The sequence below is a fragment of the Dreissena polymorpha genome, chromosome 4 (genome assembly GCF_020536995.1).
Source record: "Dreissena polymorpha isolate Duluth1 chromosome 4, UMN_Dpol_1.0, whole genome shotgun sequence".
Lineage (NCBI taxonomy): Eukaryota > Metazoa > Mollusca > Bivalvia > Myida > Dreissenidae > Dreissena > Dreissena polymorpha.
This window is the reverse complement of record NC_068358.1, coordinates 5,818,326-5,839,192: the sequence shown is the minus strand read 5'-3', so window position 1 is coordinate 5,839,192 and position 20,867 is coordinate 5,818,326. Positions and strand designations below refer to the sequence as shown.

General features: G+C 35.2%; 1 protein-coding gene across 11 annotated transcripts in view; it reads left to right on the top strand.

The window, feature by feature from the left end:
• The window catches only part of LOC127880012 (coiled-coil domain-containing protein 112-like), a 175,059-nt gene that overhangs the window by 8,049 nt on the left and 146,143 nt on the right, over nucleotides 1-20,867 (top strand). For 9 of the 11 annotated variants that reach the window (XR_008049380.1, XR_008049383.1, XR_008049381.1 and 6 more), the window contains exon 1: nucleotides 19,543-19,582. The exons of the other annotated variants lie outside the window; for them this stretch is intronic. Coding sequence is in view for 3 of the 9 variants with exons in the window: in XM_052427212.1 (XP_052283172.1) it covers nucleotides 19,562-19,582 (21 nt within the window). In the remaining 6 variants the exon portion in view is untranslated. Of the gene's footprint in view, nucleotides 1-19,542; nucleotides 19,583-20,867 lie in introns of those variants that run through there. 11 annotated transcript variants of the gene reach the window in all.

Here is a 20,867-nt window from a genome sequence, read left to right as displayed (position 1 = left end):
TAAATACGCATGACGAACGCTTGCTAAGTAGGAGAACACTGCTGTTGGTGGTAGCGTTATCCATCAGTAGTCTATTGTATAAATCACGATTATCTAATCCAGCGGATAACTTTTGTTTATTTTCAATTTTAGGATTATTTTTTTTTTGATAGCGATTGCATAAAAAAGATATCAGAATAGTTGCAGGTTTTGGTTGAGTTTTTTTTATATAAGATTTAGACGAGGTATTTTACTTCGGTTATCTTTATCCGAATAAATTTAACCAAAGGTTCTTTTTGGATCAGATAACGTCATCCATATTTATACAATTGGCTATTGATTAAGAACTGCTCTTGTTGGTTTTCAAACAACTAACTTAATGTGTTAATGTTAAATTACAATATCGTTTTATAAATGGTATGGACCATTGAAAATCAGTACTATGGTTGTGAATGTAACAGAGAACGTATTTCTAATATTCGTGTTAAGTTGATAAATATGTACGTATATCGCAAGATATCTTCCTTGCAGTGATTGCTCCTTTGTACGTTTGTATAACAATATTTATATATCTTTTTGTTATTCACGAAAAACTTATGACCCACTCAATCTTTGGTTTTCCAAAATAGGCCGAATCGGGTTGTAAACGGCGATGCAAGTATGTATGATTAGGAATTGTAAAAAAGAAAATAGCTACATTTTTTATCAGTCAAATGAATACTCGTAAACGGTTGTAACGTAAATATCAGAAATAAAGCACAATGGCTCTGTTTGGACCATTATTATATCACAGAACGAGTAAGAATGGGCGAGTTCTAGCCAGTGTATATGTTTTCTTGATTATGTAATACCAAATGATAGTTAAAGGATATACATGTAAATCTATTTATCGAATAAACGTTTTAATCGAGAGACTTACACGATTTAAATTAGCATGTAGATTGCAATACATTCGGTGTCTTATTCCGAGATGTTAACAATATAATATTAAAGAAAATATCATGTAAATCGAGGCAATTATTTTTTAATAATTGTAATTCAGACAACATACATGTATTGCTTTTGGCGATATTGTCGAGTGTGAAATAGCTTAAGTGATTACATCAGTTAATATTGAATTGATTCATGCAAAAATATGAATTTGTTACTGAAAAAAGACTACTTGCAGCATCAGTAATCAACTGAAAAAGCATTTTAAACAGGAAACAGCACAAATAATATAGGCCCTAACAATTTTTATACATTCATTACAGATTGTTACGTATTGCAGTTTGTATGTTGAGATCTATTATAGAATGCGTCATACTTGATGCGCTAATGGTCACGAAGACACGTGGATTATTGAAGTTAATCAATATTGGTCGTCCTTACGGTTGCTTGTACATGAGCAAAAACTGTTACATTACTTTTGCAAGTCATGACTTAATGATGTTGAATACGAAAAGACCCTACAATCAGATCGAACAAACGTTAGTGTATAATTTATCCTAAATAACTTACGGCCGCCAAAAGCGGATGTAACATAAAATATATATTAGAAATATATTAGAATATAAATACACTGAATAATGTAAAACGATAATCTCAATTGTGCGCAATTAACTCGATAGCGGAAACGCTTTTGAAAGATTTAAGCATCTTTCACACAAGAGCGTTTGGTGACATTGTTACCTAGTAAGTAAACGTTTGATCAATTGGCTGTTTCTGAGAAAGATTATTGAAGCTACCGATGCATAGAGACGCCATATCTCACCGTCGAATAAAACATTTAAGGCTTGAAATTATGAAAGTACTACTGAAGTGCAAGCGAATTAATCGTAGATTTAAATAAAATGTAGCGTATTCATCACTCTTGTTCACATTCTCACTCCCAAAACACAACATTTCCTTTATTTAAGTAATTTGAAGCATTGTGATCATACAAATGTATTGATTGAATTGTAAAATACCGGTATATCTGTGTTTTAGTTGTATAAATAACAGAAGCCGAATAAATGTTTAAAAATACTTATTCGCAAATGTTTTATGGAAAAAAAACGTGCTCACGTCGGCCAAACATGAAAATACGCGTAGTACTTGCCTGCATACACCGCGACCATTAACATAGGTTATTTTAGGAGCGACATCTGTTGACTTTAACAGTGATGCCAATTTGAATATTAAATATAAGCACTGGATGCTCCGAGCGCCTATTTACATGAATATGGAAAGGCGCGCCAGAACATTGGTATTAAACGGAAAATCTGTCTGATTTACCCCACACTTGACCTTTGTATCGAAGCTAGACTTGGACACATGCAGTGTTTCAAGCGATCGATTTTGCAAGAAAGTTGCAAAATAAGGTAGAAAATCACTAACAGGATCGCTGAACGATGACATTTGAACCCGAAAAGCATGCATGTTTACAATATAGTTGAAATGTGTGCATATTTTATTTATATTTTTGTGTAGCTCCACCTACACTTGTGAAATAATCATTGGTTCTTTTCCACGTGTTTGCAAGCCGACTCAAACCGAGACCGAAACAGGTCGAAGTTTGAGTACCATGTATTCACATCAGAATTGAGACACAATATAAAATTAAATGGATTATTCCGGAGATAATATATGTCGATTCAGGTATCTATTTTATTTAACGTCGAGTGCGAATCGAGTTACAAAAGACACATAATTAGTATTATTTTTGTCCCCCGTGTATATCCTCATATATCTATGGCCTGGAAATTTCAGGGGAAGGGGGGGGGGGGGTATGTTGGTGCGTGGGTACTGGAGCGCAGCTGTGGATGTAAGAGAGATATTAATTAAATTAAGACGCATTTTACATGCCGAGCTGTTTTTATGAAACCTTCAGGCGTATTGAGTGTAAAACAAACAAATAACTAATATCTCGGACACATTAGTTCTAAAAGTTAATACAACGTAAACAAGCTGGCCGTACATTTAATAAAACTGAAATATTATGTTTTTATTATAGAAATACCTATCATTTTTGTACACTTCTACACTAAAATAAGCATTCGCTAAAAATAAATCGAACTTGTATTATTATAGCTTACACTGATACCTTTCTGTCAACCTCCGCGCAGAGATTTTACGGGAACCAGCATAGCTGAATCAACCTCCGCGCAGAGATTTGCCGGGAACCAGCATAGCTGAATCAAATTTAATGTAACTATGCTGAATCAAATTTAATGTAAGTGCAAGGAACGAAAACTCTGCGTGGAGATTGTATGCGGAACTGCACTAGGTTGTTCTGCACGTCCTCTATTATTCTGTATTGCACACTGTACTGTTCAACACATTGCATTGTAAAATACTGCAAATTAACATTTTGGCCGTTAATTACCTACTTTTTTATTAACCATATTTTCATTTAAGCACCACGAAGAGACTATTTAGCAAACTAACAGTGTTTTAGTACGAATACATCTGTGATTTTTTAGACACTTGTTTGCACAATTACCAAACCCTAGGTTACCTATATTCTAGCATGTTTATAGCACTTGTTCGAGCACAAATAAGTGAAGCTATATCTGAATACTATATTCAAGTTTACTAATGAAAGAGAAAATAAAAAAAAATAATTTAAATGTGTTGCATCAATTAAAGGCATACAAATCCGCAGACAATTCGTAACGTAATAACTATACATGCCGATAGTGATATGTGAACTTCGTATTATTGTAACTGCAAGTTAATTCAAGCGAATTCAGGCACAGCAACATTGGGATTACAACAGTTTAAACCGATGTTCAATCTGAAAACGGCGTTCAACATTCGTACGTGGGGTTAGCGTCTTTTCTAATTAGAATAACAAACAGCAAATCGACTAAAATGAAACCCAGATTCAACTTTTTTTTTCTTATGACACTAAACCCCCTCGTTAAATGGTACTGTGACGTGTGATGGGCATTGTATGTGAATTCAATGTATTGAAACTATAATATAAGTAATTAAGCGATTAGGACAAATTATTAAGAAAGCTGTTGTTGTTGTCTCTTGTTGTTGTTACACATTATGTTTAACACCGTGAATTCACCTTGGTATTTAAGCAATCGGAATATAATTTCCTATTCTATTATCATGAAGAAACATAGTATCTTACATCAAATGTATCAATATCAAGAACATTTTACACAGATTGTTTCCACACATTCTTTTACTCCCACATACAAGTTAACACACTCACACACGCAAACACACTCACACGAAAATTACAAATAATATTTTCCATTCAGTATACAGTGCCCCAGATAATTATTTCGGTAATAGGGTTTTCACCCACTGATTTTGAAAAATAGGGTGATTTCATTCTTGGAATAGGGTGAAATGAGTTATAAGATGCATACAGTAAAACCATTGCTGCTTTACTTCTGTTGAAGCTGCACACAATTGTATTGATTCAATAAAACTGTAAACTAATATAATTAACTTTAATAAACTGATGTTTCATAACATCTTTAATCCTTAAAACTGTCAATAATATAAACTTTAAACTTAAAAAAATCGATAACACAAATGATTCGGCACTTATTGACTCTTGCTTTCTTGGTTCGATAAAGTTAGCGATCGACACATATTTTGGCGCAACAATTGCGGACGTCTTTCTCTTAGACATTTTTATTACGCATCGTATTAGAAACTGAAAGTACAGACACTTTACAAATATTTGCACAATGAACGACGGATTAAGTCAGATTGAAAACGCATGTATGTCGTCGTAAATAATTTTGTCAGCCGCTTTATTTAACTATGAAATCTAGTCCGCAGAGCGTTTGAATAGCTTTGACTGTTTTATTGCCCCGTCATCCAGGCGCTTGCTGAATAAAAGCGTCGCCGCGTAACGAAAATAATCACAAAAAATACCGAAAATGAGCAAAGTTTTTTCGATCAAAGCTATTGTATCGTACGCATCAAATAAGACGAATGTGCGTAAAAGGCAAATCGGGTGCGTTTTCAATACGCATGATATTGTATTTCTTTGCGTTTTTAAACATTTTAATAGGGTGAAAGACGCAGATACGCAGCTTATCTGGGGCACTGAGTATATAAATAACTGTATTGGATACTTACGGTTTTTCATACGTTTGGTACAATCCTTCTTCTGTAAATCTTGAAACATTCCATATCGTTTTAAAGTCCACTGTGGTATATGTTTTTCAACAATCTTGGTACAGATCAATTAATTATAGCCAGTCATCGCTGACGTACAACTGATTTAAATACACGGTGGATACACAAAAAATGTCGATTTTGTCTTTCAAAATTACTATTCGTCTCTCGAAGTAGCCATTGCAACGGGTAGACATAACAGTATAGAAAGATCTCAGCGCTTATGAACATAATGTCATGTTAGAGATATTGAAGACGAGTGTCATTTTATAATGATATGACCAGCCGTCAATTCACTGCGTTACGAATTTATATGTGCAGTATATAGTGCTTTACGATACAGAATATCTACAGATTGTCGTTTTTATCTGTGAATTAATAATTATTATTTGTATGGTATACTCTTCTGGTGGTAAGGGGCAGAGAAAAGCTAAAAAAAACAACAAGCGTATCCACGCTATCCACGGTGCACATTCCGTGCTATTCAGTGACTATGTGATGGATCACTCCGTGTTCGGACTGAGCGAAGGAGAGGCCGAAAATGATAACCTAACAGTATAACAGATAAAAGATACGTTGTACCGAATCTAGACTTGGCGTTTGTAAAACAGACGCCACATTCAATGAATTCTTCTTTTAAAAAAGGAATCAGTTTAATTTTAAAACGTAAGGGACTGAGGTCAGATAAGTTATGCTATTAAACTCATCATAATTTACCCAGTGTAATTAAGCAAAACATACTACATTATTAAACAATGATCACACGACACAGTATTTTGCCACCTATTACCCTTGACAATTAAATGATATAACTTGCGTTTAATGTTTTGTCTCCCATATATAAACTGCTAAAGCGATATTATATCATATACTTTTCTCGCCGAATAGTCCCATATATAAACTGTTAAAGCGATATTATATCATATACTTTCCTCACCAAATAAGAAACAACCATGTATCTAAAGGAGTATCAACTCAAAAGCTTTTCGACATTAAAAGCTGTTTTATTTATCGAAGCGGTTCATTAATATAAAACGTCAACAAAACAGACAAACACAGCACGACATAAGCAACAAGAAACCGTCGGAGACGGGTGATGCTCCCCAAAGTTTTATTTTTGTCACAATATTGCACTATATATTCAGATAAAAGGAAACGTCTTGAGGGCACAGTAGTTAGGGGGACAAGAATGTTTTTAATAGAAAATTTCAAAGGGCCATAACTCTGTGAAAAATCATCCGACCAGGGCCCGCTGATAATATGCACATCTCCTCTTGGTAATAAAGCTTCCCATAAAGTTTCATTGAATTCCGGTCATTAGTTGCTGAGAAATAGCCCGGACAAGAATTGCACTATATGTACAGTTAATGGAAAATTTCAAAGGGCCATAGCTCTGTGAAAAATCACCCGACCAGAAGCCGCTGATAATATGCACATCTCCTTTTGGTAGTGAAGCTTCCCATAAAGTTTCATTGAATTCCGGTCATTAGTTGCTGAGAAATAGCCCGGACAAGAATTGCACTATATGTACAGTTAATGGAAAATTTCAAAGGGCCATAACTCTGTGAAAAATCATCCGTCCAGAACCCGCTGATAATATGCACATCTCCTCTTGGTAGTGAAGCTTCCCATAAAGTTTCATTGAGTTCCGGTCATTAGTTGCTGAGAAATAGCCCGGACAAAAATTGTGCACGGACGGACGCACGGACACACGGACGGACAGACGAAGCGGCGACTTTATGCTCCCCCAAAAATAAATTTTGGGGGAGCATAATAATTGATTATCCCGGACCACGTTATTACTTACTGTATGTGTTCATATATTTACGAAATTCAATACAACTACATCCATGTAGGCATGTCTGTGAAATGGTTTACGGTAATTATATATATATGTTGTTGATTCCAGTAAATAAGATCTTGCAAACATTTGCGTGTTCATTACCGGCGCTCTGAGTAGTTGTATTGAAAAACATACATTTTGTTTGGAATTTGATTATCTGAACTTGATGTTAGAAATATTGAAATATCAAATTAATATATGCTGTGTAAATACTGTATGTTTCTTTAGAAAATTGATTTTGAATTTCTACTGGATGCGAGATGTAGGATCTGTATTAGAACATTATTGTTTATTCAACCATAAAGTTTTTTATGCAATACCATGTTGTTGTTTTTTTTAATGAATATATTAATATGAATACATCATGTTATGTGATCTGTGTTGAACAAGGACCATAAAGGTTTATTTCAACTGTGTAAATATGTATATGTATTTGTTGAAATAAAAGTTCTTTCATCCCATATGAATCATTAAGTGTTTTAATCATCAGTGCTGTCAACAGTTTGATCAAAGTCGCATTTCGTCTTTAATCAGAAAACTTATAATGAAACCGGCGTTTTAGCAGGAAAGGGAAAAGTTGAAAGAATGAAATACATCCATTGTTAATTTGTGTGAGATCGTTTTGAAGATGAAAAGCAGCGGCGTCTGCGAAGGAACGTGTTTCTGTATCACTTATATCTTTGTCAAAGACATTTTCAATCAAATTATCCAAGAAAACCCCATCGGCAATTAATAAATGCGAGTATTGCGGGTTGCCGCCGTTTATCTAGTTTTGCATCCTCCAGGTTTAAATTAGAAATTGCTTGTCATCGTTTTAATATTTGAAGATGAAAAGCCTCGGTGTCTCCAAATGCACAAAAATTTGTATCACTAATAGCTTTGTCAAAGGCAAATGACATCAAATTATACGATGAACACCTATCAGGAAAAATTATATGCGAGTAGTGCGTTTTTCGTGATATTTTTTTTTTTGCATTTTATAAAACAGTACATATCTTTGTTTAAAATGATAACAGTTTGTAATGGTTTTGGTATTTATATATTTAAAAAACATTGGTGCCTCCTAATGTACATTAAGAGATGCCCTCAGCAGAAGCCGACATTCAAAACAAAATTTGCTGACGCAAATTTAGCTGATGGGTCAACAATGGACTAAAACTCAGAGTTGATATTCAGAACACAGGTGGTTGGCGTGTGGCTATGATATTTATTAGTGGAAACATCATTTTGAATGATAAATAATCATATTATAACGAAAAATTAACTTTTATGAAAAAAAAATTCACTATCAAATATATATATAACAAGGTATGCAACTCAAAATCACCCCAAAACAGGGTGCATCGCTTTGAACAGCCATATCTTCATCAATTGTGCAGCGATTTTCACGATCTCGGTCTTATTCAACGCAGAAATAAATTTCCTTTCTTAAAATGTATATGTCTTGCAATATTTTTACAGTGCTAGGTAAACTTTTAAGAAATAACACGATACACAACTCGCATGACCCAGTTGACAATGATCATGCAGTCTTCAAGACTGATATCTTCACGGAGTAAAGGGCATCTTCCCTACAAAGTTTATGTACCTCGATTCCATAATTCAATAAAACGTATGAAAAAAAACATTATTACCGTTCTTGTCGTTACATTATGCATCAAGACTAACTGTCCAGCGCTGTTTGAAACCTTTGTTTACATACATTTCAACTTACTGACATTTTAAACACACGAGTGATTTCATTGGTCCAATGTGGAGGTGTGTCTTCACAACTGGAGATTTCATTCATAAAGACTGCATGATCATTGTCAACTGGGTCATGCGAGTTGTGTATCGTGTTATTTCTTAAAAGTTGACCCAGCATTTGTAAAAATATTGCAAGACATATACACTTCCAGAAAGCAAATTCATTTCTGCGTTGAATAAGACCGAGATCGTGAAAATCGCTGCACAATTGATGAAGATATGGCTGTTCAAAGCGATGCACCCCGTTTTGGGGTGATTTTGAGTTGCATACCTTGTTATATATATATTTGATAGTGAAAATTACTTTTTTCTTAAAAGTTAATTTTTCGTTATGATTATGTATCATTCAAAAAGATGTTTTCACTAATTAATATCATAGCCACACGCTAATCACCTGTGATTCAGAAAATATCTTAGGGATTTTCAGAATTGTAGTTAATTAAACATTTGAATCGATGCGATTTCGAGGTCAATATGTTGTTTTTGTGTGCTTTTAATTTCAATTAATATGTTTTGTTCTATAATCAATGATAATATAATTTTAACTGAATTTAGAATTTCATGTAAATGACTTCCCTCTTGACTTTTTGCAGTCGATCCTTTTTAAGGTTTTGTTGTTTTTTTCTGAACAATGAATTGATTTATTTTAAATAAACACACACAAAAAGATTGTGGTAAAAAATGTTAAAGTAAAATATCTTAGTCTTCATTTAGCGTTATATTTCTAAAGAGTCACCCTTTTAATGTAGCGTGAAACAAAAACTACTCTATAAGGATCAATGGTGTTTACTTGCGTCCGTGAAGAATTTCGTTAAGTATTATATAAATATATACTATATAATAATACACATCAAGAAGTTCAAATAAAAAAAAAACTACTGAAAAAAATCCTCTGACCAATTATCCCCTACTTACACGTAGTATGTATGTCCAATGTGAAATAACGAGGGTCGAATATTTCCGCCATTTCTAGTATACCCCGTGAATGCGAAACAGTAAAAGGCTTCCATTTTAACTTTTAAATTACGTATCGCATTAAGAATTTTCCTGGTACTGTCGAGACAACAATTAATTATTGAAGAACAATTTAATTATATGTGCATAAGGGCATATGTTTTTACAATAAATGCCATATAACATGCTGAAGTCGAAATTTTTATATCATAAGCGTTTGTTTTACATTTTAACGATTTTGTTTTAGTAATCATGCGTTTCGCTAGATTCAGTGTTTTTAAAGTAAAATAAAACTATAAAATATAACGGAGTACACCATCTGGAGTTCGAAACAGGTCGAGAATGTGTTTACGCGACAATGCCATCCTAACATTTTAAATCGCTTCAGTTTTACCTGCTTCGTTGTAACCTTTCTTAACTAATATACTTTCTGTGTTTTTTTCCCGCCACTGACAGCCACGAGCACCTTGCCTAACATTCATATTTATAACGCCGTCGGATCCTATGACTGCCGTTACCAGTTGGATTCTTCAAATAATATTTATATGCACAGGGACCCCGAATACTGCTGAAACGTCTACAGCTCCACAGATTGGCACGACACTCATATTATGTATTATTGTCTAGGCTGGAGTAATTTCATGCTGAGAAAAAGTCTTCAAAGATGATACATCGATTCCCTTGTGTATATCTGATTCTTTGTAATTTAAGTAAATGTTAAAAATTATCATATGTGTCGATTTTATTTTACTTACCACACACTTTGCTTTCTTATTCCATTTTTCAAAATAAACACTTTTTAGTATATTTCCTGAGAAAAATAGTAGAAAATAATTTTATATTAAAGATTATGGAGCTTTGTTCCAACGGACTTTTTGCCATACTGATTTTTTTATTGATTCATACGCCAGTTCTATTTTGTGTTTTTTTCTTTACCTACGTCGTTTAAGTATACATGTATACGCTAACACAACTTTGTTCGAATAGCGTGAATAATATATATTAACACTATAATTTAAAAGGCATTATATTCAACACATATTAATTCATTTATATGAATGATGTAATAACCTTGTATTTAATGATGCATATTAGATCACTATCTGCATGCTTTTATTTCCTTTCTCGCAAACACTCTTTCCTCACTCTCTCACTTTAAGTATTGTGGGCAAAGACATGAAAACAATATCTTAAACCAGTCGACATGAAGTAGTGGTGACAATTAAACAGTAGGCGAAAACAATCAAAATGTGAATTATTATATACAAAGGAAGTTGACGAATACATCAGCCCGCTTTGCGGTATAAGCTGAAGCCACTCATCAATGAAGATGAATCACTAGTAATCTACTGTCGAAAATGGTGAAGTTAGTGAATTAATTATGACAAAATTTCAAAACAAACAAAGTAAAGACCATTATTAATTAGTTGTTTCGTCAAGTGCATTTACAAGATGAATTAAGTTATTATTGGCGTAAATGTCTTAGATTATATTGACTATATAGTAACATCTGGTAGCACGAACTGTTCTAGAAAATAACTACTGATGAGTCCAAACTATCTAATATACACTTAATGATATATAATTTGCGCCAGCAAAATTTCTAATTTCGTCGAAATGTTAATTTAATAGTTTATACATTTAATAACAACACTCCATTGATATATGATTATTGAAAAAAAAAATCTTGTAATGGACTCAAATATTCATGTTTTGGGAGTGCACACTTTAAAAAAATTCTGACAATATACAGAAAAGAATTATAAATAAACATGAAGTTATGTATTTTACTATGAACATTTTCGTTGTGAACACAATCATTGATACGGTTAAGTTTTGTAAACACAAGAAGGTTGACAAAGTTATGGACACCCTTTTTTATTATACTTGTTTGTAACACAACTAAAACGTGTCTTTCTATTGTGAATATTTATGTTTCATGATTATATGCGTTTAAAAGTTACGCGATTTGTGATCGGTTGGACTGCATATGCTCTTCACTCCGTACCACCACCGCCTTTGAACTTTGCATTTCACTTGTAATTGATTGCGATCAGGTTATGGACACTGTATGTCCTCACATTCTGATTGTATTATTTTATATAAATAATTATGCACGACATATATAAGTAAGACATATACAATACATAAGAATTGTTGTCATCTTGGAAGGGATTATGACCCAATGATCCCGTGAACACGTGTTTGGTTATATCAGACACCATCAAGCGTTTTTAGATCATATTGCGTAGTTTAATTAAAGATCCAATGTTATCATTCGCAAATTAATCCCCCAATCCTCACACCCGTTTATAATATACCCTTTTTAGGCACCTTGCTTTGATTACAGCGCAGCAATCATTTTCAGCGGTGGTCAACACACTATACATTCGCTAAACAGCTGTGAGAAAGTATTCAAGGAAACGCTTACGTAGTTGAGGTATATGAATACATCAAGTGGAATACCCAAAAGAGAGGCCATGCATTTCTTGAGCAATGCGTTTAAAATTAAACAAAATAGTTGTAAGAATATAATGTATAGTTATTATCGATTCCTAGTGTATTTGTAAAGATCCGTGTTGTGTGGTATTTGTTATTTATTAATTCTCGCTCAGTTGAGTTAAGCATAGTACAATCATAAATGATTGCCGGGATAATAAAAGCTTTTCAGAAGTAGAAGTTTAGTCGTGTACGAGTCCGTCGACAGGTTGGTTATCGGTCGGTCGGATGGGTGGTCAGTAACAGTTACGATTTTAAAAATAGTATTGACAGTCTGCTTCTTGAAATAAAGATAAACCCCTATAGATTTTTAGTTCAATGGTCAAAGGTCAAGATCAAAGGGCTTGGAGATTGAATTAAATTCGTGTCACGATCAAAAGGAAACGAATTAGCAGGCGATCGTCTAACTTGGCACTCTGTTGCGATAGGGGAAAGAACGTCGCACCTTATTTTAAAGAGAGCCGGTCAGAGAGCAAAGTCATACAGGCATGTATCATTATTTTAGTTTCCACGTCAGACCTTGAGAATGCTTTGACGCGGAGGTTGTTATCATATCTTTTGAATAAATTTTTAAAATAATGATTTCGTTCCCAGCTAATTTTCATTGAAAAAAGTTGATTTACAATACTCTCTTACGGTAATTCGCTTACGAGTCGGACACATTCGCCCTCAACATTGACACGTAAATGTCTGTATTATTTATTGCGTTATCGATTCCATATATTTATACAAATACAAATATTCACAGTAACAGCCCTGTGTTGATTTTACAAGTGTATTATTTTGTCAAAATGTTGACGAAAATAAGATTCAAGAAGATGACAAATGACATGGTCACTTTGAGTGTCTATCCGAACTTTACAACAAAGGACCCATTTGTAGCACTGACACAGAAAAGTACAAAAATAAAACATTATGTGATTTATGTTGTTTGTGAGCTTATAGATTTTGTACAGATCGAGTCACGTTAATTGGAATGCATATGTGAATAATTCTCATCCGTATGCCTCTGTCAGTAGGTTAACTCATGTTCGCCATAAGGGCGAATTGCGTTTTTCTTAAGGGCTAATTGAGTTGAAACACATATTTCACTGTCTTATCTATAAAATAAAACAAACGACTGAAAATAGCCTTGAACTATTACAGAATATTTTTTTCAATATGTAGTTATTGGTGAATGATGTAAACTGCATCTGGCCAAAATGTCGATGGTTGGATTATCGATATTTCAAAATTCTGATTTGACCGTCACCAGAAGTTTTTTAATACTGATACATATCCCAATTTATTGTGAGAAAATATTTGATAATATTTCATTTCGAAACTCTGGTAAAATTGAGTGCCAATGGTAAAATGTTTGTTAAAAAGTCTCAAATCATGTCAAACAGATTGATCTTTGCAAGCAACAAAGACAAAAATGTCCGACTCAATGGCAAAATCAACTTAAGGGAGCGTTACGCTCGATTGGTCACTGTCGGCTGGGTACTTCTTACATCAGGGACCTATACAAATGTATAGGCCCCTGCTTACATGTACCCCGGGTACATGAAAGTATACTTACATGTACAACGGGTATGGTAAATATACTAAAACGTACCCGGCCGATATTAGACTGTACCTAAGTTTTATTCCCGCTCACAAGCCGATGTCGTAAAACGCGCTGACGATTACCGTAATTACGAAACAAATTTCTACTTAAAAAAATAGCTGCATAAACATGCTTTTTCAGTATGAGTTTCGATAATATAGAGGACATTTAACAGAAAATTTACATAAATATGAACATAATAAATTAAAAAAAATAGCCGACAACGACCGATTCAGCGTTTAAATTCCCGAATACGTTTTAGTATTTTTACCGTACCCGGGGTACATGTAAGTAGTACCCGAGCCGACAATGACCAATCGAGCGTGAGGCTCGAGTTACCATAGTCATCTATTGATATTAATATTAAGGTATTCCTTAAGATGGATTAAATCTCACAATATAGCTGGCATGACTTTTAGCATTTAATTCGTACGAGTGTGTTAATTTGAAGCAATTTCAACAAAAAGCGCATGTTTCGTTTGTTCGGAAATCAATCATCTTTCTTGCTCCTGTTGTAATGTGTAGGCGAACTTTATGAAAGTGTGTCCCCACTCAAATGTCAGACAAGCGGAAACCTTATCTCAGAAAGCCTTGGTAAAGCAAACATCCTGCACCGCCAGTTCCAATCTGTCTTCTCAGGAGTCTCCCCTCTGTCCCTATCCCAGCTATGTAGAAATACCCTAGGAAATTCACCCTACCCCACCATGCCCAAGATAGAAATAGACCCCAAAGGTGTCCTGAAATTACTTCAAAACCTTAAAGTTGATAAGGTTGCTGGCCCAGATATGATAAGACCCATTGTCCTCAAGGAACTCCGGCACGAAATCCTTGACCTAGTGTCACTGATTTTCCAAAAGTACGTAGACTCTGGTCAACTCCCATCCGATTGGACGAAGGCAAACGTCTCTCCTCAATTTAAAAAGGTGACACTAACGACCCAGCAAACTTTAGACCCATATCTTTTATATATGTGTCCTATGCACACTCCTAGAACACATTATCGCATCTAACCTATCCACACACTTCACCAAACACGGCATACTCTACGAGCTACAACACGGGTTCCGCGAAAGGCGGTCCTGTGAGACTCAACTTGTGGAGTTGTGGATGACTTAGAGAAAACCCTTGCATCCGGCAAACAGACCGACCTAATCCTACTGGATTTTAGTAAAGCCTTTGACAAGGTCAATCACCTCAAATAACTCCATAAACTCAAGGAACATGGTGCTTCTGGCCAGGCCATATCCTGGATCCAGTCCTTCCTAATTGGCAGATCCCAATCTATCTATTTATCTATATATACTGTCTAACTCCCCTTTCGGGTATTATCGACAGGTGCGCAGTCAGTGCAGGTAAAAGTGTTAAAAGTGACTAAGTGAGAATGTTAAAAGTATGTTAGATTTATTAAAGGTGAAGTGATTTAAGGTTAAAAACTGATAAAAACATGTCTCCCAGAGTTCAAGGGGCAGAAGGAGAAAGCAGGGACTGCTTAAACCTTTCAAGATCAGGATGTAAAACTGTAGTGGCGGGGAGGTTGTTCCACATCACAATAGCACTTGGAAAAAAATGAAAATAATTTGCAGTAGTATGGATCTGTCTGTAGGAGAGGGGATGCATGTGACAAGTGAATCTGGTGGGCCGCTCGATAAATGATGGTAGAGGCACAGCCACTAAACCTTGAACAATTTTGAAAAACATTATTAATGTAGTGTTATTTCGTCTGTCTTGTAGGGTCTGCCACTGTCATACGAAGAATAGTTATATTTGACCCAGCGGACTGCTCGGCGCTGTACATTTTCAATTTTTTGTATATTTTGTAATGTGTGAGGGCTCCATACGGAAGAAGCATATTCAACCTGTGGTCTAACCATGGTCTTGTATGCGAGCTGGCGAATGTTGGAATTTCTCGTCTGTATGTTTCTGCGGAGAAAATCACGAGATTTATTAGCGTTATTTGTAATTCTATTTTTATGGGTGTTCCAGGAAAGGTCTTTTAAAATGTCCACACCTAAGTATTTTGCACTGTCAACAGTTTCTAATATTTGTCCATAGAGCCTGTAATTAAAAGAAAAATTTGATTTATTTCAGGTTATTTTTAAAACTTGACATATACTTGGGTTGAACTCCATGTCCCAAAGATGTCCAGATTTCATTAGTTTATATAGATCTTCTTGTAGAGTGTTGCAGTCATGCATATTGTTGATTGTTAGGTATACGGCAGTGTCATCTGCAAATAAGCGAACTTGAGAGGTAATATACTTAGGTAAGTCGTTTATATAGAGAAGAAAAGGTAACGGACCAAGCACAGACCCTTGTGGTACCCCGGATGTCACTGGTACCTCGGATGATAGTTCTCCATCTAGAGCAACCCGTTGAGTGCGACCTATAAGGAATGATTTGATCCATGAGAAAGTATCTTTATCCACACCATGTTCCTGTAATTTGAAAAGCAGTTTAAGATGATTCACTTTGTCGAACGCTTTGCTGAAATCAAGCAATATAAGATCAGTATGTTTTCCAGATGTCATATTTCGTGCCAGGTCATCAATGAGATGTAAAAGTTGTGTTTCACAGGAACGCTTTTCTCTGAAACCATGCTGTAAGTCATAAAGTATGTTATATTTATTGAAATTAGCTGAAAGATTAGAAGAAACTATATGTTCTAAGGATTTACATAAAATACAGGTGAGAGAGATAGGTCTGTAATTTGCTGGGTCTTTTTTGTTCCCTTTCTTGAACAGCGGTATTACATTTGCAGATGTCCATACTTTCGGGAGAATTCCGGAGTCCAAGGATTTCTGAAAAAGGAGTGTTATTATTGGAGAAATTTGTGAACGTAATTCTTTTAGAACAAGAGGTTTGATGTTGTCTTGACCTTCTGCCTTGTCTGGTTTAAGATTGGATAGCAACTTCTGCACCCCATTGACACTGACTGTGATCTTTGTCATTGTTGGACATTTTCTGAAAGATGAAGATGGACTTTCATTAAGATTTCTGAAAAAGGAGAAGCATGCTTGAGAAAGGGTAAGGGAGGACATAGGTGTGAAAACGGATTGGAACTGTTGGTTCAACACATTGGCCTCTTCTTGATTCACTGAAGTTGATTTTCCTGAAACATTTTCAAAAAGATTAGAAATTCCTTGAGCGTCTTGTTTGGTGTTTCTTCGGATTAAAGTTGGATCTGTTTTCTTGGGCGTCAGGGTTTTCAATGCCTAAAATGGACTCGATATATTTATTATAAGCAATTTTGGTATTTCGTTTGATAAGGTTTTTAGTATTTAGGAACATATTTCTGGTCTAATGAGTTCTATTGTTTTTGAGTCTGAAATAAAGTGTTTCTCTTTTTCTCATTAGTCGTTTTATTGGTAGGGTAATCCATGGTAATGATCTTGTACCTAAAGTTTTTTAAGGAATAAATTGTTTGATACCAGTTTATATCTCATCTCAAAATATTGACCAAAGATGTTCTACCGAGGTACTTTCACCTTTTTCAAACACCCGGTCACTCACTCCTTTCATGTGGGTTTTGAAGGAAACCCAGTCTGCCTTTCTATACAGCGGTACAACCTTGGGTTTCTCTTTTGTTAATTTTGGTTTTAGATCTGAAATAAAAGATACAATATCATGATCTGAAATGTCTGGAAGAGCCTTTACAGAGTTAACAAGAGTATGATTAGAGGTCAGGAAAAGGACCAAGATGTTGTTTCCTCTTGTGTTTTCAGTCACCATTTGAGTAAGGTTAAATTCTGCAAGCAAATCAATAAAAGTTTTACATTACTGCATCCAGGTTTTGTTATGGGTTTGTGTTCTGTATCCCATGAGAACTTGGGGGTAATTAAAATCTCCGGGTATCCAAAAATTTCCTTTCAGGTTGGGGGGGGGGGGGGTTAGCTCTAGGGATTTCCTAAATTCTTCCAAACTCTGCACATCAGTTTCTTTTGGTCGATAGTATGCTGCAATATATAAAGGTTTACAGGAGGTTAAATTAATTATAATCCAGAGTAGTTCACAGTTAGTTTTTAGCTGTTTCTGTTCAGTTGCCAAAATTGTGTCTTTCACCAAAATAAAACCGCACCTTTGCTGCTTCGGTCTTTTCTGAAGGGGGTGTAACCTAAAGATTTTGGGAAAATTTCACAGTCTTTATGACCTTCGGTCAGCCAGGATTCCGTACCTACAACAATATCCGGTTTATGATTATCTAATAAGGCATAGAATTCAGCTTTTTTATTTGCTATGGATTGAAAATTTACACATATAACTTTTAATTTTGGGTACTGTTTAAAGGGTGTTTTCAGAGACCTAGGCTTGGTGGCCGTCTGCGTTTTAGTCTGTCTGTTCGGTGTATCATCATTTAGTGGATCAAACCTGTTATGGGAGAGAGAGACGACAACGAGTGCGATGAGCTACTCGAAAAATTATGACAATCAAATATCGAACATACCCACGAAAAAGACTTATCTAATGCTACTAAGTCATTGTATGTATAGGTATCAACATTCTGACAATTTATATGGTACCAGTGAGAACAAGTGGCACACTCTATGGCTAAATCATTATCAAAAGCTTCAGTACCACATGAACCACATGGGTATTCGGGGCCGGGATTTGTCATTTGATAATGAGAGAAGCAAATTACATAAGTACAGCAATGATGGATTACGGGTACATTTCTGTGGAACATGCCACTTGATCAGTTGTAGTAGATGGTATTAAGTCTGACCAAGTCCCGGTTACCTCTGGAGTGCCTCAGGGATCTGTCCTTGGCCCTCTCCTCTTCCTCCTATACATAAATGACCTCCCTTCCCTTGTTACATCCCAAATACGCCTCTTCGCTGATGACACAGCCATCTATCTTACAGTGACATCCGAGGCGGACTGCCAAAGGTTACAAAAAGATCATCGTAAACTAGAGAAATGGGAAGAGCTATGGGACATGGAGTTTAACCCTGGCAAGTGCCAGGTCCTCCATGTCACACGGAATCGTAAGCCAATTGCGTACCAATACAAACTCCATGGTCAAACCCTATCCCCAGTTAAGGACGCAAAATACCTTGGTGTTGACATTTGCCATGATTTAAGTTGGAACACACATATCTTCAGGATCACAACAAATGCAAACAAAACATTAGGTTTCCTCAAACGTAAAATCAAAACAAAACATGAAAAGGTCAAATCACTTTCATATCAAACACAAGTACGTCCCCAACTTGAATATGCTTCCCCCGTATGGTCACCACACACTCAGGCCAACAATAACAACATAGAAATGATTCAGCGGCGAGCAGTCATATGGGTCAAAAATGACTTCTCCCATTAAACCAGTGTCACACATTTGCAAAATACACTCCATATCCCTCCCATCTTATCTTGAAGTCCCAACCAGGTTAAACAGACACATGCACCCTCTCAGTCTGCGTCAAGTCCACACAGGTTAAGATTATTTTAAGTATTCTTTCTTCCCCCACACCACAGTCATGTGGAACAGGTTACCCCACCCCGTCGCAATGCTGCCTGATCTTGAGAGCTTCAAGCAGGCAGTTGCCCAACTTAGCCACTAAACCCATGGGAATTGTTTTATCAATTTTATCCTTTGTATACTATATGACTTTTAAACCTCCTAACCACCTAACAGCACTATTCTTCTTTTTGTACAAATTCTTAATTTGCTGAAAGATATCTTTCTCAGCTATTACTCGTTTAATATACTAACAGCCAACGCGCATCCTGTCCATAATACTCGCGAGAGGCGAGAGGCGTGAGGCAGTACTATGAGATAGATGGATAGAAGTAGAGTGTAACCTCACTAGTCTCATGTGGCGTGGTATTTCAGAAGCGTCAAAATGGCTACCAATGTATCTAGGGTAAATTCTTACTGGTTTTCATAGTTTTAAATTGATACACCCTCATCAAATGTAGTCTAAACTTGATCAAGCATAGGCGATATGATTTAAATACATAAATATAAACACAATTTCACGTAGAAGATACATTATTGTGTTTCACACGTTTTCGCGACTTGTCATAAATTGTTGGTAATTTAATTATACATTTCATGAATTGTATGGCTAAATAACCATTTCAAATCAATAAGGATCAATCACACTACGCTTAACTTGTCAGTTGGTTTAAAATTTAAAACAATCAGCAGTATACTTATTGTCAGCATGTAGTTCTGGCTTCCATAACTTTAAATGTCGCTTTTTATGATTTTTGACTGGCGCGACTTTATAGTTATGGACCAACCCCATTAGGAAAGTCAACCAGAAATTCCCGAAAAGTTGACAGTTAACAAAGACCGGTCCAAAACAGCTTTTAAATGCAGTTGTTGGCCCAAATCAACCACTTGATTGGAAAGATTGACATTTTTCACATTTAACTGATATATTCTTTCACAAAAAACTATCTTAAACATTTAAAATGTATCTATTCTGCTCATACATATCGAGAAAAACAGCGATGTGACAGACTTTCTTGAAATGCGAATCTCCCGAGATTTCACGGTCATATGACGTTATTTCTATTTTTAGTAACAAACCATGTGCTCAAGTGTTTTCAAATTCAGAATGACATTTCCCGGTATTTTAATTATTCTGGCTTATTTTGTAAACAAATTGTAGTGTCAATACAAAGTCAAAGTAAATATTATATAAAACTACCTGATTCACAATGAAATCAGTCTTATAATCCACCAGACGTAAGTTGTTAATCACAAATAATAGATTTCAGAAAACGAAAGTAATGTTTACAATTTCAGCATAAAATGTCACGGTTTATCCGAAAGTATCCAAATGAAAACTCGTCACGTGACAAAGCAACAATGGCGTCAAAATTGTGAATTTCAGACTGATGAGAGTTATTTTCATCTAATGTAAGATGCATTTGAAACATCTGAACCTTAAAACATTCCTCGATGCAGTAATTTATATTCATTCACTAATATATGTAGAAATGTATCCAAGAAAATGAGCTTTCTTTGATTTATAGCGTCACATAAATATGTTACGACTCTGGTTGACTTTCGATATGGGGTTAGCTTCAGCGTACAGGTCTGTCAATACTATATAAACTGTACGCTGAAGTTTCTTTAGCTAGTCAGCATGTGTTCTTGTCAAATTTGTCAATTTGTGTGACTTTTGGCCAATTTGT